The 21,741-nt window shown below is 41.8% G+C and overlaps 2 protein-coding genes across 3 annotated transcripts in view; one reads left to right on the top strand and one right to left on the bottom strand.

The window, feature by feature from the left end:
* Positions 1–20,390, bottom strand: part of arhgap10 (Rho GTPase activating protein 10) — a 110,323-nt gene extending 89,933 nt beyond the window's left edge. Inside the window, exon 1 of the mRNA XM_002933502.4 lies at positions 20,017–20,390. Within this exon, the coding sequence (XP_002933548.2) occupies positions 20,017–20,170 (154 nt within the window). The 5' untranslated portion in view covers positions 20,171–20,390. The remainder of the gene's footprint in view (positions 1–20,016) is intronic.
* The window catches only part of prmt9 (protein arginine methyltransferase 9), a 31,615-nt gene continuing 30,155 nt past the window's right edge, over positions 20,282–21,741 (top strand). The window contains exon 1 of one of the 2 annotated variants that reach the window (XM_018091422.1): positions 20,282–20,403. The gene's annotated coding sequence lies outside the window, so the exon portion shown is untranslated. Of the gene's footprint in view, positions 20,404–20,554; positions 20,571–21,741 lie in introns of those variants that run through there. The other variant, NM_001142186.1, reaches the window with a different exon arrangement.

Below are 21,741 nucleotides of genomic sequence, written 5' to 3' on the forward strand. Positions count from 1 at the left end.
GTAAAACAATCCTATTGGGTTTAATTGTTTATTGATTCTTGGTAGACTTAAGGTATGAAGATCCAAATTACGGAAAGATTCCTTATCCTGAATACCCTTGGTCCCGAGCATTCTGGATAACAGGTCCCATACCTGTATTTGCCAACCTGTATTTGCAATCAAAAACATGATAATTTAGCCTTCGATGCATCGCACAAAGTATAATATAGAGTTATGCTCCGGTGTGTACACAGAAAACATGTCCTGAAGCAAAAGGCAGAATGCTGAAATGTTGATATAGTTTTGATGTGCAAATTGCCTCTGATCAAATGTATACAGAATATTGCATCTAGCAAGGAAATGGGAAAGCAAGCACAGGGAGCAGGTTTGTCAAATATGTGCCCACCTTTCCCTGCAGCATATAGTAGGAAAAGCATACCCTGCTGCACATATCCAAAATGTTGAACAAAGATTTATATTATTTTCACGAATGACCTGTGTGTGCTGGACTATATTGAATATAACTATTTGGTTTCCTGAGCACCCTGGCATTGCTGGTTTGTTACCTGTTGTGCACCTGTTTTTGTTATATGTAGTCTGCTAAAAATCATTTAAATATTGAATAAACCCAAAAGGGTTGTTTTGCCTTCAATAAGGATTAATTATATCTTAGTTGGGATCAAGTACAAGGTACTGTTTCATTATTGCAGAGAAAAAGGAAAATATTTTTAAAAAAAAATTTTTTTTTAAAAAATTTTAAAAAATTATTTGTTTATAATGGAGTCTATGGGAGATGGACTTTCCGTAATTCGTAAATTTTTGGTTAATGGATCCCATACCTGTACTACACTACAGTAGGTCCTCAAGAATGGTGATGTCATGAGTGACACATACTGTATGGGGGTGGAATTAATGACATCACACTGTGTGTGCTTTGGTGCCATTTCTACTTTAAATATCACTGAGGTGTTTTTGTGAGTATTCCTGATGAAGGAATTTCTCACTTTTGAGCTGAAACTTTGAATAAAGATTTATGTGTTAATTGTCCTGTGTGTGCTGGACTATATTAGACGTGTATGTAAGATTAATAAATTAATTTTCAAACAATAAATTGGCAGGTGGTAGCAGTGTTTGTGGTTAAAAAAGGTTAATGGACTGATGTAATCCTTTAGCTTGTAGTTACTATGAAGCAAGACAGATGAAGGAGGACATATTTGCTTTCAGAGGTGGCAGCTGGAAGGAAGCTAGTCAGCTGCTCAAGAGCCAAAAGTCAATCATCCACACACACCCATAAGTTTAGTCCAAGAACTGCCAGCATATTATTAAATAACTAAAAGGAAACATACCTCACATATCCCAAACAAACAATCAGACTGATTTTACATGAGTAACCAAATCTTTTTCTTAACCGACAGTTCTGCTATTTGTTTCTCTACCTTCAAGCAGCATGCATATCAAAGAAAAGTGCATTTCAAAACACACTAGTAAGGGTCACAGGAGGGAGTATCCTCACTTAGTGGCCAGTAATTCCATACTTGCGTTTTGGCTTGAGACAAAAATTGTTCCCATAACTCTGCGGCTGCAGGAACAGAATAACGGGCAACATCATCTTATTTCTATCAGACTAGAAATTAAAATGACACCAAGAACAAAGCAGGAATGGCATTTATTTAAAAATCAAAATGCCACTGATGCAAAGCTAGACAAAACTAAACTGGGATGCAATGCATGCATGGGATGTGGGTTGGCTTCCATTCGCCACGCAACAATTCTACCTTGTCGCGGGCAACTAATCTCCCCGATATGCCATCCCACCGGCTAGAATGTAAATCACCCGTGGGATGGCATATGCTGCACCAAAATCGTCGACGTTTCCTCTCAAGGCAAATTTGACGATTTCGGCAAATCGATTCGCAGCAGGTAAAATCCCACCGGAGATTTACATTCTAGCCGGTGGGATGGCATTTTGGAGAGATTAGTCGCCCACGACAAGGGAGATTTGTTGCGCAGCGACTAATCTCCCCGTCTGTTGCAGCCCTTATGTTCTTATATACTATACTAGATAAATGTCAAAGATTACTGGGCCCCACAGAAAAATCTGGGATTCCTCTGTGTCCTCAATATTTACGACCCTGCTGTTTACAAAAGGGATATGCAAAATCTCCGAGTCTTTCTCTTAAAGATCAATCTACAATTATTGGGGGTGCTAATTTGTAACATATCCCTTAGTCACAAAACCAGTTACTTATAAGTTGCCGGTGCTCCTTTTCTTTAGAAAATGCACTGGCCTAGGGTGCTTTCCAGCAGAGAACAGTGCCACCATTTTCTAGGTTGCCAGTATTTTATCATCCTAGCCAGTACAATACCAGCCAAGACTCCAGTGGTTAATGTATTGGCAGGTAAATTTGTAATTACAGCTATTTTGCAATTTCTGCCTCCAGCTTGACTGCTTGAAAGTAAACATGATCGCATAATCAAATGTTTCTTTTGATGTTCAATACTGCGGAATATGTTGGAACTTTATAAATATATGCTATGAATAATAATGACTTATTTATTAGGGGTATGGTATCAATTATCCAGAATGCTGGGATAAGGGATCTTTCCATTATTTTAATCACCATGCCTTAAGTCTAATAAAAATCATTTTAACATTAAATAACCTAAGCTTGATTTTTTTTGCCTCTAATAAGGATTAATTATATCTTAGTTGGGCTCAAATACAAGGTACTGTTTTATTATTACAAAGAAAAAGAAAACCATTTAAAAAAAAAAAATTTAATTATTTGGTTATAATGGAGTCTAGGGAAGGTGGTCTTCCCGTATTACAGAGCTTTCTGGATACTGGGTTTCTGGATAATGAATCCAAAATCTGTATTGTTATATATACTGTGACTGCAAGGTTAAATATGCTTTTATATAATGTACTAAGGTTGAGATTAGCTCTGTGGTGCCCCCAAACTGTTCTCCTGCTTTCTGTTCCCACGGTATGTAATAGTTGAACAATACCTGGCCTCCCCAGCTGCATTTCCAGTCTACACTGCATGCAAACGTGCAAACCCTCAAAATAGAACTGTTCACATCAGGGCTGTCTTGCAGGCAGGGTTTTATGGCCCCACCCATAATACAGGATCTTTCCAGCATCACTTTGGTGGCCAGGGAAGTTTTGCCTGGTGTAACGCATCAAAACGGATTTGCTTAAAGGGCAAGTGCAACTCTGTCAGACGCAATTGCATTGACAATTTTCAGCACAATTGCAAAAGTTCAGCTGGAGTCATTCCCAATTGTGCTGTGTACTGTCCTGTGAAAACACATTGGAGATGTGCACATAACCATCTAAGGCCTGAAGTAATTACCCAAGCACCAAATACGAGCCCTGGTTCATGTCCCCCTGTCTTGCTCCCTTTTAGTTTAGTTAGCATTTCCAAGCCTACCCAGCCTGCCTGTTGTACTCTGCACTGCAGGGAACATTTGGAGGTAATGCAGTTGGCACGGCCTGCTTCCCACTCACATTTGTACTTTATGTTAGATGACTCACAAGATTATTCATACTTGTTCCAGGATTATTCATTATTCACCCATATTTTTAACAAGTTAAAAAAAAGATATATGCTATAAAGGCTACATACCGTATATACTCGAGTATAAGCTGAGTTTTTCCGCACTAAAAATGTGCTCAAAAAGTAACCCTCGGCTTATACTCGAGTATACCTCCCTCCCTCCACTTATGTCCAACCTCCCGATCTTGATCTGAAGATGTAAGGCGCTGGCACCCAACCCCCCCCGCGGTCAGAGGTGAGTGCATGCGCGCGCGCGACACAGACACACGTCCGTCCACGGGGGGGTAAAAGTTCCCTGCAGCCTGCTACATAGCAATTGTACATACAATGTCAAATATCTTGGGTGCTGTCAGAACTCGAGTATCCCTCCCTCCACTTGTGGCCGTCCTGCCGACTCTATCCATCTGAAGATGTGACATGTAACGTGCTTGCTGGCCATCCTGCCGACTCTATTCATCTGAAAAAATGTTTAGTTACACGGTTTGTACAATGTATGCATAAGCTGATGCGCCCCGTCAAGGCAGTGTCCTTGCGTCAGTCCTAACCTAGCAAAAAAAGAGAGAATATATTTTCTTTGGGGGGAGAAAGATATATTTGTATGGTAAGGGGAAGTGGCTATTCCCTAATTCAGTGCTGTCCAACTTCTGTTGTACCGAGGGCCGGAATTTTTCCGACCTACGTGGTGGAGGGCCGATAATGGAAGCCAGTTTTGACCACTCCCCTTTTTGAAACCGCACCCACTTGAAACCACACCCATGTTATCACATGACCATACCCATATTAATGGTTGTAGTACAGGAAAAACCCTGCCATACTCTGCCTGCCCTACCCTGCCTGTGTGTGCCATACTCTGCCTTCCCTACCCTGCCTGTGTGTGCCATACTCTGCCTTCCCTACCCTGCCTGTGTGCCATACTTGGCTGGTTTGTGCCATACTTGGCCTGTGTGTGCCATACTCTGCCTGCCCTACCCTGCCTGTGTGTGCCATACTCTGCCTTCCCTACCCTGCCTGCGTGTGCCATACTTTCACTGTGTTTGCCATTCTTGGCTGGTTTGTGCCATACTTGGCCTGTGTGTGCCATACTCTGCCTGTGTGTGCCATACTCTGCCTTCCCTACCCTGCCTGTGTGTGCCATACTCTGCCTTCCCTACCCTGCCTGTGTGTGCCATACTCTGCTTGCCCTATGCTGCCTGTGTGTGCCATACTCTGCCTGCCCTACTCTGCCTATGTGTGCCATACTCTGCCTTCTCTACCCTGCCTGTGTGTGCCATACTCTGCTTGCCCTATGATGCCTGTGTGTATGGCACACACAGGCAGCCTACAGTGACACAATGCTGGCACTGCTCCTACTGTCTGCACAATAACTATATATTAAAAAACGTTTTAATTGCAGTACCACCTCAGTATATGTTCTTTTTGTAGTGTGCAGGGATTATTTGTGGGTTTCTACTGCTCCTGAGGTGTGAACAGGGGAACAATGTGGGTGATTACAGCCTGAGCCTGAGGTGTGAACACTGCAGGGGGGAACAATGCAGAGATTAAAAGGTGTGAAAAACACAGAGGATTACATATTTAAACAATACAGGGGGATTACAGCCTGAATCTGAGGTGAGAACCATGCAGGGGGCCAGTTAATCACAGTACTGATACCATTTGAAGCTTACACAAGAGTAAGCCATCAAAGCAGCCAGACAGGTGGGGGGCCACACAGAGGGGGGTCGCGGGCCGCCAGTTGGACAGCACTGCCCTAATTGAATGCTTGCTCTCCCAACCCCGCCCCTTTAAGGATAGCCTTGCAGTTAAGAAGGTATTTATTCGCTTAATCACTGAATGGTTTCTTTGGAATAGGTCATGCCATATAAAGAGAAAAGCAGGTATGGTCTTTCTCCACCCAAAGAAAATATATTCTCTCTTTTTTTGCTAGGTTAGGACTGAAGCAAGGACACTGCCTTGACGGGGCGCGTCAGCTTATGCATACTTTGTACAAACCGTGTAACTAAACGTGTCTCTTTTCACTAAAATGCAGACATTTTTCCTTCAGTGTGTGCAAAATTGGTTTTTAATTTTCTCTTGAAGCTATATAATGGAGTGCTGGGGTAATGTGTATAGTATATATATATATATATTTGTATTATTTTTTTCCAAACTGAATGTATATTCGTTTTGTAGTAGTCCATGTTTCATCTGAAAAAACCCTGCCATTGCTAACCATTGAAATCTCGGCAGAAAAAAGATAATAATGCAAATATACCTATGATGTAGGGCAGTGCTGTCCCATTGGCGGTCCACGACCCCATTCTGTGTGGCCCCCCCCACCTATCTGGCTGCTTTGATGGTTTACCGTTGTATAAACTTTAAATCTGTATTGAGATTAACTGACCCCCTGCATGGTTCACACCTTAGATTCAGGCTGTAATCCCCCGGCATTGTTTAATCATGTAACCCCCTGTACTGTTCACAATTTTTAATTTCCCCTCTTATCATATGTAGGAGGCATAAAAGACACCAAGGAGTGCAAAGATCATTGATGCAAATATGTAATTTTGCCAAAGGAATCAGAGGAAACATCTGTGTATTGTGTGTGGGGGGTAGAAGTTGAAAAAAATATCATCCATACATGGCAGAGCAGTAATGGTAACATTCAAAAAGTCAAATTGATTTAAAACTGTAGTTTTGCCTGAACCTTGCCAGATTATTTCGACTTCAAAACCTTCGCACAGTAATTCTGTGATGAGTGTGTCAGTGGTTATCAATGTGTTTGCCAACCACTCCCATAAGTGATTGCATTACTGTGAAAGATAACAAGCTGACTGTGGACACTCAGATATGAGAAGTTTAAAACTAAGTGTTCACTGCTCTAGGGCAGTGCTGTCCAACTTCTGCGGTGCCGAGGGCCGGAATTTCTCTAGCATACATGGTGGAGGGCCGCTAATGGAAGCCAGTTTTGACCACTCCCCTTTTTGAAACTACACAGCAAAATCCCAAATGCTTGGTCCTTACTGTGGGGATATCAACCATCATTCATATGTGAAAGAATTATATTATGTCATATTAAGATATACCCTTAAATTCCATATGCCTCCTCCCCTGTGGATAGCAGAGCAACCCCCAGTACATAATTACACACCTTAGGGACCATTTAATGGCTATTTCCAACTGCTAACAAACTCCCACAACAACCCCTGCCAGGTTCACCTCCCACAGGCAGCATAGGGCAAGCAGAGTATGGCACACACAGGCAGCACTCTGCCTGTCCTATGCTGTCTGTGTGTGCCATACTCTGCCTGTCCTACCCTGCCTGGGGGTGCCATACTCTGCCTTCCCTATGCTGCCTGTGTGTGCCATACTCTGCCTGCCCTATGCTGGCTGTATGTGCCATACTCTGCCTGCCCTACCCTTCCTGTGTGTGCCATACCCTCCCTGACCTATGCTGCCTGTGTGTGCCATACTCTACCTGCCCTATGCTGGCTGTATGTGCCATACTCTGCCTACAGTACCTATGTCTGAGGTGTGAAGAAGTGAACAATGGGAGTGATTACAGTCTGAGCCTGAGGTGTGAACACTGCAGGGGGTGAACAATGCAGGGATTAAAAAGTGTAAAAAACACAGGGGATTACATTTTTAAACAATACAGAGGGATTACAGCCTGAATCTGAGGTGAGAACCATGCAGGGGGCCAGTTAATCTCAGTACCATTTAATGCTTACTCAAAGGTAAGCCATCAAAGCAGCCAGACAGATGGGGGGCCACACAGAGGGGCCGCCAGTTGGACAGCACTGCTCTAGGGTAATGCCCCACAGAGAGATTAGTTGCCTACAATAGATCTCTGCCACCACGGGCGACTAACCTGAAAAGCCTTTCCACTGGCAATAAAGGAAAGAGAAGCCATTTTTGGGGTTTTTAACTGTTTGCAAATTCATTTCTACTAAATGTAAATTCAGGATATTTTAGGACCTACCCCAAATCATTAGTTCCTGACCAGATGCACAGTAACCTTGCATGCATAGTCACTAAACCTCACCCTATTTATGCTAAACCAATTCTATGGCAAAATTCAGGACTGTCCTGGAAAAGTAATCACAATCCTTATTTCTTCTACCAATCTCTTTACCACAAGGCATTTAAGTCACCTATTTTCTTTTGTGGGATTCAGTGCAACATGTACTCATATGTATTTGCTGTATTTATCATCTTTTATTGATAGAGCCCCAACATATTTTACACAACCCAGCAGTCTGACTTACCCACAAACATTTGGCTCAGCTACAAATATACACATTCACCTCCGTGCCTCCTGTCACTGACATGAAATTGCCACCAGTGACAGGCAGTTTTGACAGGAGGCATGGATAGGATAATATTGGACCAGTGGTCTTCACTGGCGCTTTTCACAGTATGTGTGCCATTAATCTAAAGTGGCCTTCCTGAACTGCAGGAAGTGAAGCAAAACTCTGGCACCTCTTTATTCCCTTGTCCTCCAGTACATTGTACATCAGCTAAAATAGTGCATCAGATGAAATTTTCAGGTTGAATAGGATTATTGGATGGCCAGTCAAACTGTCCTCCAAACAAATATATATTATATATATCTAGTTTGGATAACTGGTATTCATGATTTTCACCAAAAGCCACGCAAGAACACTTGCCTACACCCAAAAACATTGAATCCGTCTGGGTGCAGGTCACATGTAGCCGATATCCGCCAACTAATGTGAGACTTGGCGTTTGCTGGCGAATATCAGTTGCGTTTGTCTGAACCCGGGAGGATTGAATGCTTCCAGGTGCAGACACATTTAGAAGATTTTTTTCAAGCAGACGGGCAGATTGCCAGCCTACACTTATACTCAGGTTGACAATTTGCCTCGTGGGGACCAACAGCCTGTTTCTCTACCTGTGTAGAAAACCAAGAGGAGAAAAAGACGATACTAACCATCTTGCTCCCATCCACTACTTGCTGTAAGTGCATAGATAGCCATGATGTGGCCTTTCTGCACACATGGAGGAAATTTCATGATATTTTTGTGTTTCCAAACTGAAAATCCTCTTTGTGTGTGCAGCAAGGAGAGGATAAAATAATGCAGGTAGGCAAACATCCTGGTGTGCCATTGGTCCTAATCCGAATTAGAGAATTTCCAGTTACTCCACATTAACTCACATTAAAAGTATGAAAAAAAATGCTTTCTATGCCAGATGGCATATTGCCTTACATGAGGTATAGAAACATCACCGGCATGCACTCAACGGACTACAGGACAATGGTTGTAAAACTTCAAAAAGGCTTTATTCAAGGATCCAGACCTGACGTGTTGTCACACGTATTCATAGGTACAAAGTCAGTAGTAAACTGATACAAGTTAAAAAAGCATGTGGAGATGACATCACTCCTAATGACACCCCACCAAAGAAAACCTTCTAACAGTAGACTATCAACATTAACATTAAATATTGAGCATTTTTGATTTCCAGGGAATACTACATAATCTGATTAATAGTTATAAGAAAAAATTATAAGAAAAAAAACTCAAATCAGATTACATAAATGGCAGAAATAAAGGCAGCTCCTCTGAAACTGATCCAAATATAAAACAATTTATCACTCAGGTTCAACATCCGACATAATCTTAACATATTAATACTATGCAATGCATGTCTCGTTGCTCAGTGGTTCCAGAGCTGTTTGTTTTCACACCTTCAGGTCAGACGCTAAGCACTTTCTTCCTGACAAGAGCTGTGCACTGACAGTTAAAAATTATGTATTAAAGATATAAAGAGAACCATGTGCAAAAAAGGCAATGTCTGAGACGCACACAAAATCACAACACATGGACTATGTCTTTTTTATTATTAGTGACTAGTACAGCTGTCATATAGAAATAGCAGATATTGCTGGCATCCGTAATAAAACCGTTTCATCAAGGAGCGCCTCATTTGCTCATACTGTCCAATATATATCACAAAGATATATATATTGAGCAGAAGCAGCAAACAGATACATCTTCAGACTCGCAAGTTTTTTGCTTTGCCTTTCCTGCACTTTACTTGCATTATAACATTGGTTTACACAGCTGGGTTCATTTTATTTGTTTACCACATCAATGTTTATATCTAATACTGTATATTGTAATAAAATACATTTTCAATTTAGAATCAGTGTTATTTATATCGGGTATCCTGCAGGGCCAGGACTAGCGCTAACTGCTATTTATAAACCTACTCATGTATTTTAACTACTGTCCTGTAACAAGGATTCGGCAAAATTTTTGCCTTTGCCTTTCAAGTGTCAGGCCAAACCGAATCCTTAAAATCACGTGACTTTTGGTTACATGAACATGGAAAAAAAATTTTAAGCACATGTGGAGTGCATGCTTCTATTTAATCCCACCACAGCATAATTTCCATATGCACATTAGGATTCGGAGTTTGGCAGGAGCCCGAAATAATGGATTCGTTGCATCCCTAGTAACAATACTCCTGGTGTAAATCTGTCATTGCGCACACGATTTGCTGCGTTAATTAAAAGTCACCGTGACTAATTGCCCCGTGTGTCTTTGCCTTAAAGAATAATCTTGAAGGTTTAATTGCCCCATGTGTCTTTGCCCTTAAGAATAATCTTGAAGGTTTATTTCAAAGTTTTTGAAGTTATATTTTTGGGCCTTTAATAATTATTAACAGAATTTGCCATCACAACATCACACTGCTTCAAATAAAAAGTTGTGTCTGAAATTGCACTATACACACACATTTCTCTTACGTAAGTAAATTACTTCTTACATCGGTATGACCTGACCTTCTCTTGTCCACTTGAGACTAGAGAAGGCTGCTGATACTCTTTCATAGATGCCTCAAAAATTTTAAAATAATACTAAAGGAGCCTTAAAATTCCACTACACCAATATGACACAGAAGACAAAATAGTTTCTTACATTAGTCACACTGGCAGACTAGTACTATTCCCTGTCTGGGCACATCCAAAAGTCAGGCAAAGGCATTACTAATGTAAGCAAGAAAGGTACCTAATACATGACTGGTAAATTGCAAGTGTTTTGTTTGTTTGTTTCTACATGGGGAAAGTGCAATAAATACATCTCAATTGAGTATAGGAAGTCTACTTTAAGCAAAGTTATGGCTTCAGCTAAATGTTTACGAAAAATCAGAGATATTACAGGAATACTGTCAAAATGCATCAGTTATAAGAGTTTCTCTAGCAGAATCTTGCATTGATATCCATTTTCTAAAATTGCAAACATATTTTTTATATCTAATTTTAACATTTCACATGGGGCTAACATGTTTTTTGTTTCCAAAGGTGCGACAGCCACATGCCTTGTGCTCTGATAAACTTCATTCACACTTTACTGCTGAGCTGCAAGTTGGAGTGATATCACCCCCTCCCAGCAGCCAATCAGCAGAACAATGGGAAGGAAGCAAGATAGCAGCTCCCAGTAGGTATCAGAATAGCACTCAATATTAAAAATTCCAAGTCTGGCTCATGACTCCTGCAGTTACATGGAGTAGGAGAAACAACAGGTTATCAGAAAGCAGTTCTAATGTGTAGCGCTGGCTCCTTCTGAAAGCTCAGAATCAGGCATAACGCAATGAGATGGCGCCTACATACCAATATTACAGCTAAAAAAAAAAAAATACATATGTTGGTTCAAGAATAAAATTTTAAATGGTAGAGTGAATTATTTGCTATGTACACAGTGTAGTTTAGAAATAAAAAGTATACGGCAGGGCCCTCTTCACCACTTGTATCGGTTATTGATTGCTTTATATGTTACTCTGTATGTCCAATGTATGAAACCCACTTATTGTACAGCGCTGCGGAATATGTTGGCGCTTTATAAATAAATGTTAATAATAATAATAATATACCATAAAAATCCCTTTAATTATATATGTTACATATATGTGCCTAGCACAGTACAGGTCCATCAATGGGACATTGTACTCCTTGTTCAAGATGAGTGCAAAGAATAGGGCTTAAGCTGAACACACTTTTTGCCTATTGTTGAATCATGACAAAGCTATGGTTTTTGTTATTTCTTGAGCTAAACTGGGAAAAACTGGGAAATTAAGGCTACTCCATGTTCTTGCAAGTAAGATAACTGCATTACCAGTGCACAGATAACACCTCTGCATAGTTAAGTCCTGCTTACAAAACAGGCACAACAATGGGTGATGGGAGTGGGTTGTACCTTGCAAGGTCCAAACATGAAAGTATCTTCGGTTTGCCTGTTTGCCCTTTTTAAGCTCAACAAAAACCATAGATTTTAAAAATCATAGATATTCCTATTAAAATAATAGGCAAAAAGTATATTCGGCACAAATCCTATTCTGTACTAAATGAACAGAATGAGTGCACATATTCTGGGTACTTCTTTTTACACCAATTGGAACAAATTCACAGTACTAATCAGACAGAATGATGGTCACTGCCATCATAAGTACTAATGGGGCAGGGACTTATACGAAAGATGAATAATATCTATAAAGCACTGCAGAAATGTGTTGGTGCTATATAAATAATATATAAATAATAGAAATATAGGAAATAAATTAATAATGGGTTGACATAATGAGCCAGTGTGTAAATAGTTGGGCAGGATTCCTTGAGGATCACAAAGGCACTTATAATTTACTAATATTTTGTTGTTTAAGTTATATTAGGCTAAGGACCCACGGAGCTGTTCAGTCGCCAGCAATAGATCTGTGCTATCACAGGCGACTAACTGCTGCCAAATGGCTTTCCACCAGCAACAAGAGGAGTCGACGGTGGAAAGCCCATTGCATTGCTTCAGTTTTCCAAAGTCGCACAAAGTTGCCTGCAGAAGTGAACTTTCCACGATATCGGAATATGGAAGCAATGCGTATTGTTGCAGGTGGAAAGGCATTTCGGAGAGGTTAGTCACCCACAATAGCAGAGATCTATCGTAGGTGACTGAACCACTCCATTGGTCCTTAGCTTAAATCAGCTATATTACTCTTGGGGGGAATAGACTTTCCTAAACAGTAGTAGAGCTGTCCGTAAACACAACAAACAAGCTTTACTTATATGCATTCTCCTGCCTCAGTGTAAAATATCTACATTACATAATCAGCTAAAGCATACACTGGCTGATCCTGTATGGTATCAGTTGGATTGATCCTCTGGCAGAACAGTATGGAGGGGTCATACACTGTATGTCTTCCTTTCTTTTGAGTCTTACTTAAGGCTAACAACTTAAATAACTGGAACAGCAGGAAGTGAAGAGGACTTGTAGCTCCTCTTCACTTCCCTATGAGGGGGGTGCACCATACTGAAATATGATGGATTAGCAGATTAAATTTTCTCTGATTGTGCCCTGGTTGGAATAAAACATAGGACCCCAGAAAACTCACCAAACATATGTTTATTGTTCTTTATGGCATCATTTTTTTAGCATTCCATCTAACTGCAAAAATGGCTTGCAGTTTGACCTGGAATAATGCAAAAGTTCCAAGTCAAGACAATATAGAATTCTCAGCTGTAATGAAATGCTGCTAGCTATTTGTAACCAGTCGCCTGTATAAGGAGAGCATGTGGTTACTGAATAGCACAAATAACTTGCAGAGAATGAAAAGAATACTTTGGTCTAGTTCATTCATGTCTTAAGCCTGAACTCACTAAAGATGATGCTACAAACCTTCATAAGGCCTTCAAACAGATCTGAAGTTGGGAAAAAAGAAATGCATTTGCAAAACATTAGCAAATCCTGTTTAACAGTTATCATTTATGTGTTGCTGTTCTCCTGTTAAGTTACCTTATCTCTTTGGGAAAAAAGCTTAAAAAAAAAAAAAAAAAACACAACAGATAGCATGGCGAGATTACCTGCATAGGCAGTAAGGGCTCTGGCACACAGGGAGATTTAGTCGCCCGCGACAATTCTCCCTGTTCGCGGGCGACTAATCTCCCCGAAATTCCATCCCACCGGCGAAAATGTAAATCGCTGGTGGGATGGCATACGCGACGGCGCGATTTCAGTGAAATCGTGGAAGTTTTCCTCTCAAGGCATTTAACAATTGTATTTTATTTATGTGCTACTGGATTGGCCAAAATGCACCAATTATATTGATGGTTCCAAAAATGCAATGCACAAATCATAAGGAGACAATGGACTAGATACAGGGTGTTAATGTCTGGTTAGCTCATGTCCTCCGACATACAAAAGGCCCTAGTAGAGTGGATGGTTATTCTGGACAAACCAGCTTCTTCCCAATGGGATCACATAGGCCCATATAAAGAAACTGCTGGAAAATTGTCTAGCAACTGTCTGAGCCGCCTTCCTACTTCCTTCATACATGGATGTCAATGTCAATCCTTCTAGCAATTCTTGTCTTGGTGCCTTCTGAACACCAAAACATCCCATGCAATGCAAAAGCAAAGAGAAGAAAACCTTTCTGCACTGTTATACAGATGCAGCTATTGCTATCCAGTACTACCATTTGTTTTTTAGAAGTCTATATTTCCCTTGCTCTATGTTACACGCCTAGTCCATTTAACCTCAGAACTCATTGTTTTGAACACTTACCTAGCAGAATTACTTCTAAGTTTGCTGGTGCCCCTAAAACAATGTCTAAATGTTTTTACGCACAGGCATTTCACTTGCTGTGTGCTTCATTTTTATGCAACCTGTTTTTTTCCCCCCACATTCAGTGTTGGTGTCTGCTTCTGTGGGTACATAGTCACAATGAGATCAGCAAACACTTGCTTTTGCATGTTGCAAAAAACATTACTCTGGACACAGATCTAACATTTCCGGATTTCTGTTTGAGCTATCCCATGCCAAGTGTTTACTGGCAAAATCAGCACAAAATGGCTTAAACAGGCATGAATACAGAGTTTTAGATTGCATAGACCCATTAAAGTTTATTCTAAGAAAATGAATCTAATGAGGAATAGCTGAAACTGGTTTGATCCAATTTGACCAAGCATTTTAACTTTTCCTTATTGGAGAAGGAAAGTAATTTGGGCATTTTACTGCCTAAAGATTCACTACATTAGTGCCACCTAGAACAGTATATTTATTCTGTAGAAAGCATTGCCATACCCGAGTAAAGCCATTTTAAGTAGCTTCCTGTTTACAGTCTTGCCGTTATAGCTCAGATCACACATTCCTAAGGAAGGGGGAAGGGAGTTTTTAGCATTTTTATGGAAGGGGGGAGCAAGGAGAGAACTGCGTAGACTCTGGCCACGGGAATTAAGGATTTTTCTGAAAGAGGAAGTCAGACACCCAAATAACATGTTTAAAAAAAAAAGGAGACAAGAAATCCTGTGTTTCTTTTGATAGAGGACTCAGTGCAGGGTTTCTGTGAGTGCTTATGGCTGTATTTACATATACCTTTCAGATAAAGCTTACTTAGGTGAACTTTAAAGGAGAAGGAAAAGTGAAAACTATCACCCGTTTCCCCCACCAGAGGTGCAGGCTAATAGAGCAAGCACTACATTTGGGGGAAATTAGTTTTTTCAGTCCCCGCCATTGCTAGGCCATTTTTTTTTGGCAAGCATTTGCATAATGGGATGTCTCCCCACTTGCTTATTATGGGTATGCGCCTGAGCTAGGAGCGGTGGATGCGATTCACCCTTCTACGTCACACACATACGCATTATAAACTGTGGCATTTGCTCATTATGCACATGCGAGTGTCACAAACTGGCTGCCTGTACCGGGAGTTCCCTTCTGGTGTGGGCAGCCTAGTGCTGACAGGGGCTATTTTTTCCCTCAGCCAGAGTGCGGGCTGCTATAGGTGATAGGTGCCCTTTAAGGGATATGGCACAAAAGGCAATTTAAGACATTTTGCCTGCCATGTTTTGTAGGCCAAACACATGGGCCAAAAAGCTCTGTACAAGAATAGCCTGAAAGCACTGCAGTGCATGGTAAAAAAAAAATGTGGAGGGCAATGTGCCATTGTCATTAATGTCCAAAGAGTGCATGGTCCCACATCCTAGAACACCAGTTCACACTGCAATTTAAGTACAGTCTCACTTCATTTTCCTCATAAGAGGAATCTAAACCCGAAAAAATTAATTGGTATAAACTTACCCGGGGAGCTTCTCTGAGCAGTTTTGAACATTCATTTTCTATTTTTAGTGGTATTTGCATTTTTACCGCTAATAGCAGGCTTTTGGCTTACTGGAGGGATAGCTGAAGTTCATAGGAAATGCAATAGACAGGTCCCTGACACTCTGTGCCTTTAAGAGCTGCTCAGACTGCTATTAGCAGTCTAAAAATGTCTTAAGCTGCTAATATCTCAGAAAAGACTAACTAAAAATGAATGCATAAATACACAGAAAGGGGTTGTGGGAGCACCCCAAGGCTAAATAGAGTATGCAAATACAATGGAAGTGTGACTTATTTGGCCAAATTAACTACAAGCATACAAAAAGAGAGGATGATTGATCAATGCACATTCCCTGGTCCCCTGTTTCATGAGTAAATTATCTATGCTAGTGCATGTGTTTACAAAAACAGGGGTTTTTAAGTTACAAAATTATGATCATAAGATTGGTAAGCCACCATACCACGTCAAGGTAAACCCCGTATGGTGGTCCTATCTATTTACCTCTGGACATATTTTTCAAAAGCTGGCACTCCTGTGCACTGTTGCCATTCTTGACCTGGGGGCTGGTTTGAGTCAGAAATGAATGCAATTAGCAAAAATGCTCAGTAGACTGCTCTGAGTTCATTTACACTAATTAATTTTTGGGTAAAGATAAATCATAAAGACTTAAACTGCTTATTCCCATGCATAGTTTTCTGGATTCTTTAGCACATCTATGGCAAAGTGGTGCTGGATGCTAAAAGCAGACAAAGCACAACAGGGATGAAAGACACTACATATAATACTTTCTGCATTTGGCAGCTGCATCCATCATTAATAATTCTTATAAACCTTGTGCTGGGAGTCAGTTGAGTGCATTGTTTAATCCTTTTGAATGCCAAAGACTGCAGAATTTATGATGTTGAAAAAGAAAATCCAAGGCAGCAAAAGAGTCTTTATCTCTATTCTCTATCCAGTTAGACTTGATTCTGGAAGGAAAGTCAAATGCTCCATTTACTAAGGGCTCTGGCACACGGGGAGATTAGTCGCCCGCGACAAATCTCCCGTGTCTCAGGCGACTAATCTCCCCAGATTGCCATCCCACCGGCGAAAATGTAAATCGCCGGTGGGATGGCATACGCGGCGGCGCGATTTCACTGAAATTGCGCAAGTTTCCTCTCGAGGCAGTGAAATTGCGCCGCTGCGTATGCCATCCCATCGCCGGTGGCAATATGGGGAGATTAGTCGCCAGCGAACAGGGAGTTTTGTCGCGGGCGACTAATCTCCCAGTGTGCCAGAGCCCTAAAGCTATTTCTAATCACACCTGTACATCCTAGCAGATACCCAGAATACAGTACACAGTGTATATACAAATTTATGCATGCAAGTCGCTGACAGTGTAAATAAGTTAAGGCAGCAACATGTATTTGCTATTCATACATTTACTGAACCTTTACTGTATAACGTATAAAAACTTTAAATCGAAGAAAAATTATGACCACATTTCCCTAGATACGATATGATACGATACGATTTTTGGCAATACAGCCACCCAGAATTTCACTCGTAATTTGCTCAGAATGCTAAGAAAGGTTGCTGCTAACATTTCCACACAAACATGGGTAACAAAACTTTCATAAAGAATCTCAGCCTGCAAGTTTTGGCATCTATTTTGTGATAAATTTTTAGATTAAAAAAAAATAACATCCAGTTTATCCTTGGGGTTTGGGGATGATATTGACATGACCTTTTATATATTGCCTCTACCTGTTTGTGCGGTTTGTACTGCCACAGATTTGTTTGGAGAAGGGGGCAGCGGGGTCCACCAATGGGATATTTGTCCCGGGTCCCACAGTCAATGCCCCTTTACAATTCATAAAATAAAAAATTATCCAAAAAAACAAAGTAAGAGTGTCCAAAACATCAGAGTTTAACAAAATGCATGCAGATTGCTGAGTGAAATGGCACACAATAAAATTGTATGCCATTGCCCTGGAGGTGGCAATACACAAGCGGCGTTAAGCTGGCCATACATGCACCGATATTCGTATGATATTCGGTGCATGTATGGCAAGTCGGTGAGTCGACCGATATCGCAGGAGGCTGCTGCTATCGGTCGACTCGCCGATCGGGCGGGTTAAAAGATTTTGATTGGGCACCATAGAAGGCACCTGACCAAAATCTGCCTTCAGTGTTGCCATCTTTAATCTGATGGTTTGGGTCCTTCAGGCCGATTCGGCAGCCTATTTGCCCGTGTATGGGGCCCTCTGACAGGCCTCCCTGACCAATATCTCACCAAAAATTGTTGAGAAGTTGATTGGGCAAGTTTGATTTTTCTGTAGCACTGAGGACCATGCCGAGTCATTGATACGGTCCTCGCTTCAACTTTTCGTATCCCCTTCATTGTAATGTGATTGTTTGGCCATAGTGTATGGCCACTTTAAGGCTCATGTGACACATGACATTTATCTGCCGCTGAAGAACACTTCCCTTAGGCACACATAAGGCAGATTTTACCCACAAAATGCACAAATATGTGTTTTCTGGCTGCAATCTGCAATGTTTGCAGTTACGGGACACAGGGTTAAAGCTGGTACTCCTTTGGTCAAGTAAAACTATGTTTGACTGTGGCCTTAAGCTTATGTCAATGGCAAGCAACAGGGGAAGTGACAAGTGTTTCTCCTACGGCACAAATATGCAGGGGGAAAAAAAATACTACATGTGCGATTAGCCTTAAGCACTGAGTAGCTCCTGTCACTATTTACTGTTTTGTATTCCATACCTACAGAGAGCAGACATTATCATTTCTAAGTTTATTCTTAAGAAAGTCATGGTTTTGCTGATAAGCATCTGACGTGTTGCACAACAGTCTCCCTGTACACTCATCCCTTTTAATAACTATAATCTAAAGAGCAGAGTACTTTCAGGGCAATAACTTTACGCTGTTAGTTATCATGTTTATCGCTGGCATCTTGCCAGAAATGAAGAAAAAAGAAAATGGTCTGTTTCACCTACTTTACATGTCTCCCAAGATACCGTAAACACACATTTTAAGCATAAACTTCTGGCATTTTTTTAGCCTCAGACTTTTCCAGAATTTAAAAATGTAGTATTTGACATTTATAATGCCCAGAGAGTCCTGGTAAGCATAGTACTGTGTTCATGTACAGAGACCCAGGCAATGAATATTTCTTTGGATGTATATTCCTCTAAAGTTGGCTATACATGGGGTGATAAAAGCCGTGGACTCTGTCCCTTTAGATTGAGTTGGCAGCTTATTGGCTTATGTACAGGGCTCACTAACTGTCCTAACCTGAATGGCTGAAACAGGAAATTTTCATATATCCTGTAACATTGTTATGAGTCGGGGGGGCCTTGACAAATGTTGGAGCTCAAACTGTAAAACTGGACATCTGCAGGGTGAATGTGGACCTCCGGTGAATTTTGATTACCCCAATTTGGTTAAGTTCTCCATTCTTTGTATGACATCATAATTATAATATAATCTACCATGACTAATAAGCAGCCCATGACTACACAGATATTATATTCCTGTGTATTCCTATTATATTCCTATTATAACTCACCAAGGAGTTATATGAAAGCAAGAGGCTGAAGGCCCAGTGATCTTATACAGGTCATGGAACTCCAAGCTGATTTATAACATCCCCATACTTTACAAAGGGAAGATTATTTAAGATAATACACAAATTTGGGAGAGTCACGTGGCGCAAATGACATCAGTAAGCACTAAGGTTACCACCTGGTCGCTATTTACCAGCTTGCATGGTAAAAATGATCGTGATGCCAATGTTATTAACCGGAAAAAAATATAAAAATATAGAAGGGCCTACTAAGCACCGTTTATATGCATATAATTTACAGGATAATCATGGTTCTTATGCATTATATAAAACTATATGGCTGTCTTATGTGAGTTTTTAAATCTGACTAGAGCTTATGTTGCTGGCTGGTTGCAGCAGCTTCTCCGGCTTCCACACATTCTTACACAATGGGATTAGAATGAGGAATTGTGTTCTCCAGTCAGTCCATGGGGGAAGGGGCACAGGCCGAGTCTATTGCCAGAGAGTAGAAAGATACTGTGCCCAAGTGGCTTCTCCCCAGGTGCTGCAGTACAACATCCAGCTGTGGGGGCTGCTGTGACTTGACCTACAACAAGCAGCTGTGGGAACCTTTGAGAGACAAATGAGCCATGTGTATATTTCCTAGCATTGTTTCTTCCCTGCCTTTTAGCTGTTGAGGCATTAGCAGAGTCTCATTAGTTCTGTAGCCCTGTCACTCATGTTGCGCCTGGGGCTGCAGGAAACTACACAATGTAACTATATCAGAAAACAGGCCAAAATAGGGAAAGGTGCCCCATAACCACACGCACAGACAGACAGACGGACACACTTACTTTTAGTAGCGGCGATGAGGTTTTTGCCATCCTTGAGCAAGTCCTTAATAAACCTGTTGGTTCTGTCCAGCTCCGCCTCATGGGCACGTATCCTCTCCCTCAGCCAAGGGCTGTCCAGGTAACAGTCACTGAACTCCAAGGGCTGCAGCCCCATGATTCCAATCCCCTGGCTCAGATCCGCTCTCCCAAGCAAATCCCTTAATAGGCATGCGAAGCCCGAGCACAGAAATAGGCAATAGACAGATCACCTTGCAAGAGAAGGAGGAGATGGACTGGGAGAGTCTTCCCACGGGATCCTAAGGGCGAGCATGGGAATTAGAGCGCTGGCTCAGCGGGGGGCCCACACACTGCAGTCCCGGCGCGGCAGCGTTTCATCGGGCTGGAAATGTATGTATCCCTACAGCGACAGCATACCATGAGCCCCAGCACTGAGCTCACACACAGATTCCTCTGCACAGAGCCCGCCTCACAGCCCTCCCCTCACCGCCCTCACAATGCCTCCCTCTGCTCCGGGACTACACATACCATTTGGGGCTCAGTTCGGTGCCGATAGTGTGAGTACCGAGGCGTCACAGCTCCGCTTTCATCTGAACGATGTCAACTCTTTAATCTTTTCTGGGTTATGACACGCGTCTCGTATGCTATGTGGGTCTCTCTCTCCCCTTTAAACAGAACTGCAAAAGTATCAAGAGACACCCCCCCCCCCCAGTCTAATGCCGATGGGAGACTCCTGGTATACTCGGCATGTGGGACCTACAGCTGCTGTTGTTGTTGTAGTACAGCAACTTCAATAATAATACAGATTGGCCTGCCATGTATAAATTAGTTTTAGGCGGTACGCACTACCAATCCCAGCATTCCCACTAGCTATAGAGGGTGTGTAGCACTCTAACATGACGCGCCTTACAGGATAAGGATTCCTGCCATTCCCTGGCGGTGCTTCTTTTGCTTTACAGCACTTGTCTCCCTCCTCCTTTTCTATATTCAGCACTACTCTTATTTCTCCTGTCAGTAATCCCCCAGTCTCTCCTCTGTCCTTCTCTCACTCCTACTCTGCACAGCAAGGATTTCATTTAACTGCTCCATTTGCCAGAAGCCACAGATCTTGCACTTAAACATTTTTATATTTCATTTTCCATGTTTTCAGTGCAAAGAAGTCAGATGGCTGCCTGTATATACATTTAGGGGCACATTTACTAACCCACGAATCCGAATTGGAAAAATTCTGATTGGAAAACGAACATTTTGCGACTTTTTCGGCGCCTTTACGACTTTTCGGAAATTGTCGCGACTTTTTCGTTACCAATACGATTTGCGCGAAAAAACGCGAGTTTTTCGTAGCCGTACAATGCGCTCGTATCTTGTCGCGACTTTTCCGTATTGAGCGCTCGTAAGCGGCGGGCGAAACTTTCAGACTTAGCATGATTTTGGAAGCCTCCCATAGGACTCAATGGCACCCTGCAGCTACAACCTGGCCCAAGAAAAGTCTCCCATAGGACTCAATGGCACTCTGCAGCTCCAACCCGGCCCAAGGAAAGTCTCCCATAGGGCTCAATGGCACTCTGCAGCTCCAACCCGGCCCAAGGAAAGTCTCCCATAGGGCTCAATGGCACTCTGCAGCTCCAACCTGGCCCAAGGAAAGTCTCCCATAGGGCTCAATGGCACTCTGCAGCTCCAACCTGGCCCAAGGAAAGTCTCCCATAGGGCTCAATGGCACTCTGCAGC

The sequence above is a fragment of the Xenopus tropicalis genome, chromosome 1, assembly GCF_000004195.4.
Source record: "Xenopus tropicalis strain Nigerian chromosome 1, UCB_Xtro_10.0, whole genome shotgun sequence".
NCBI lineage: Eukaryota > Metazoa > Chordata > Amphibia > Anura > Pipidae > Xenopus > Xenopus tropicalis.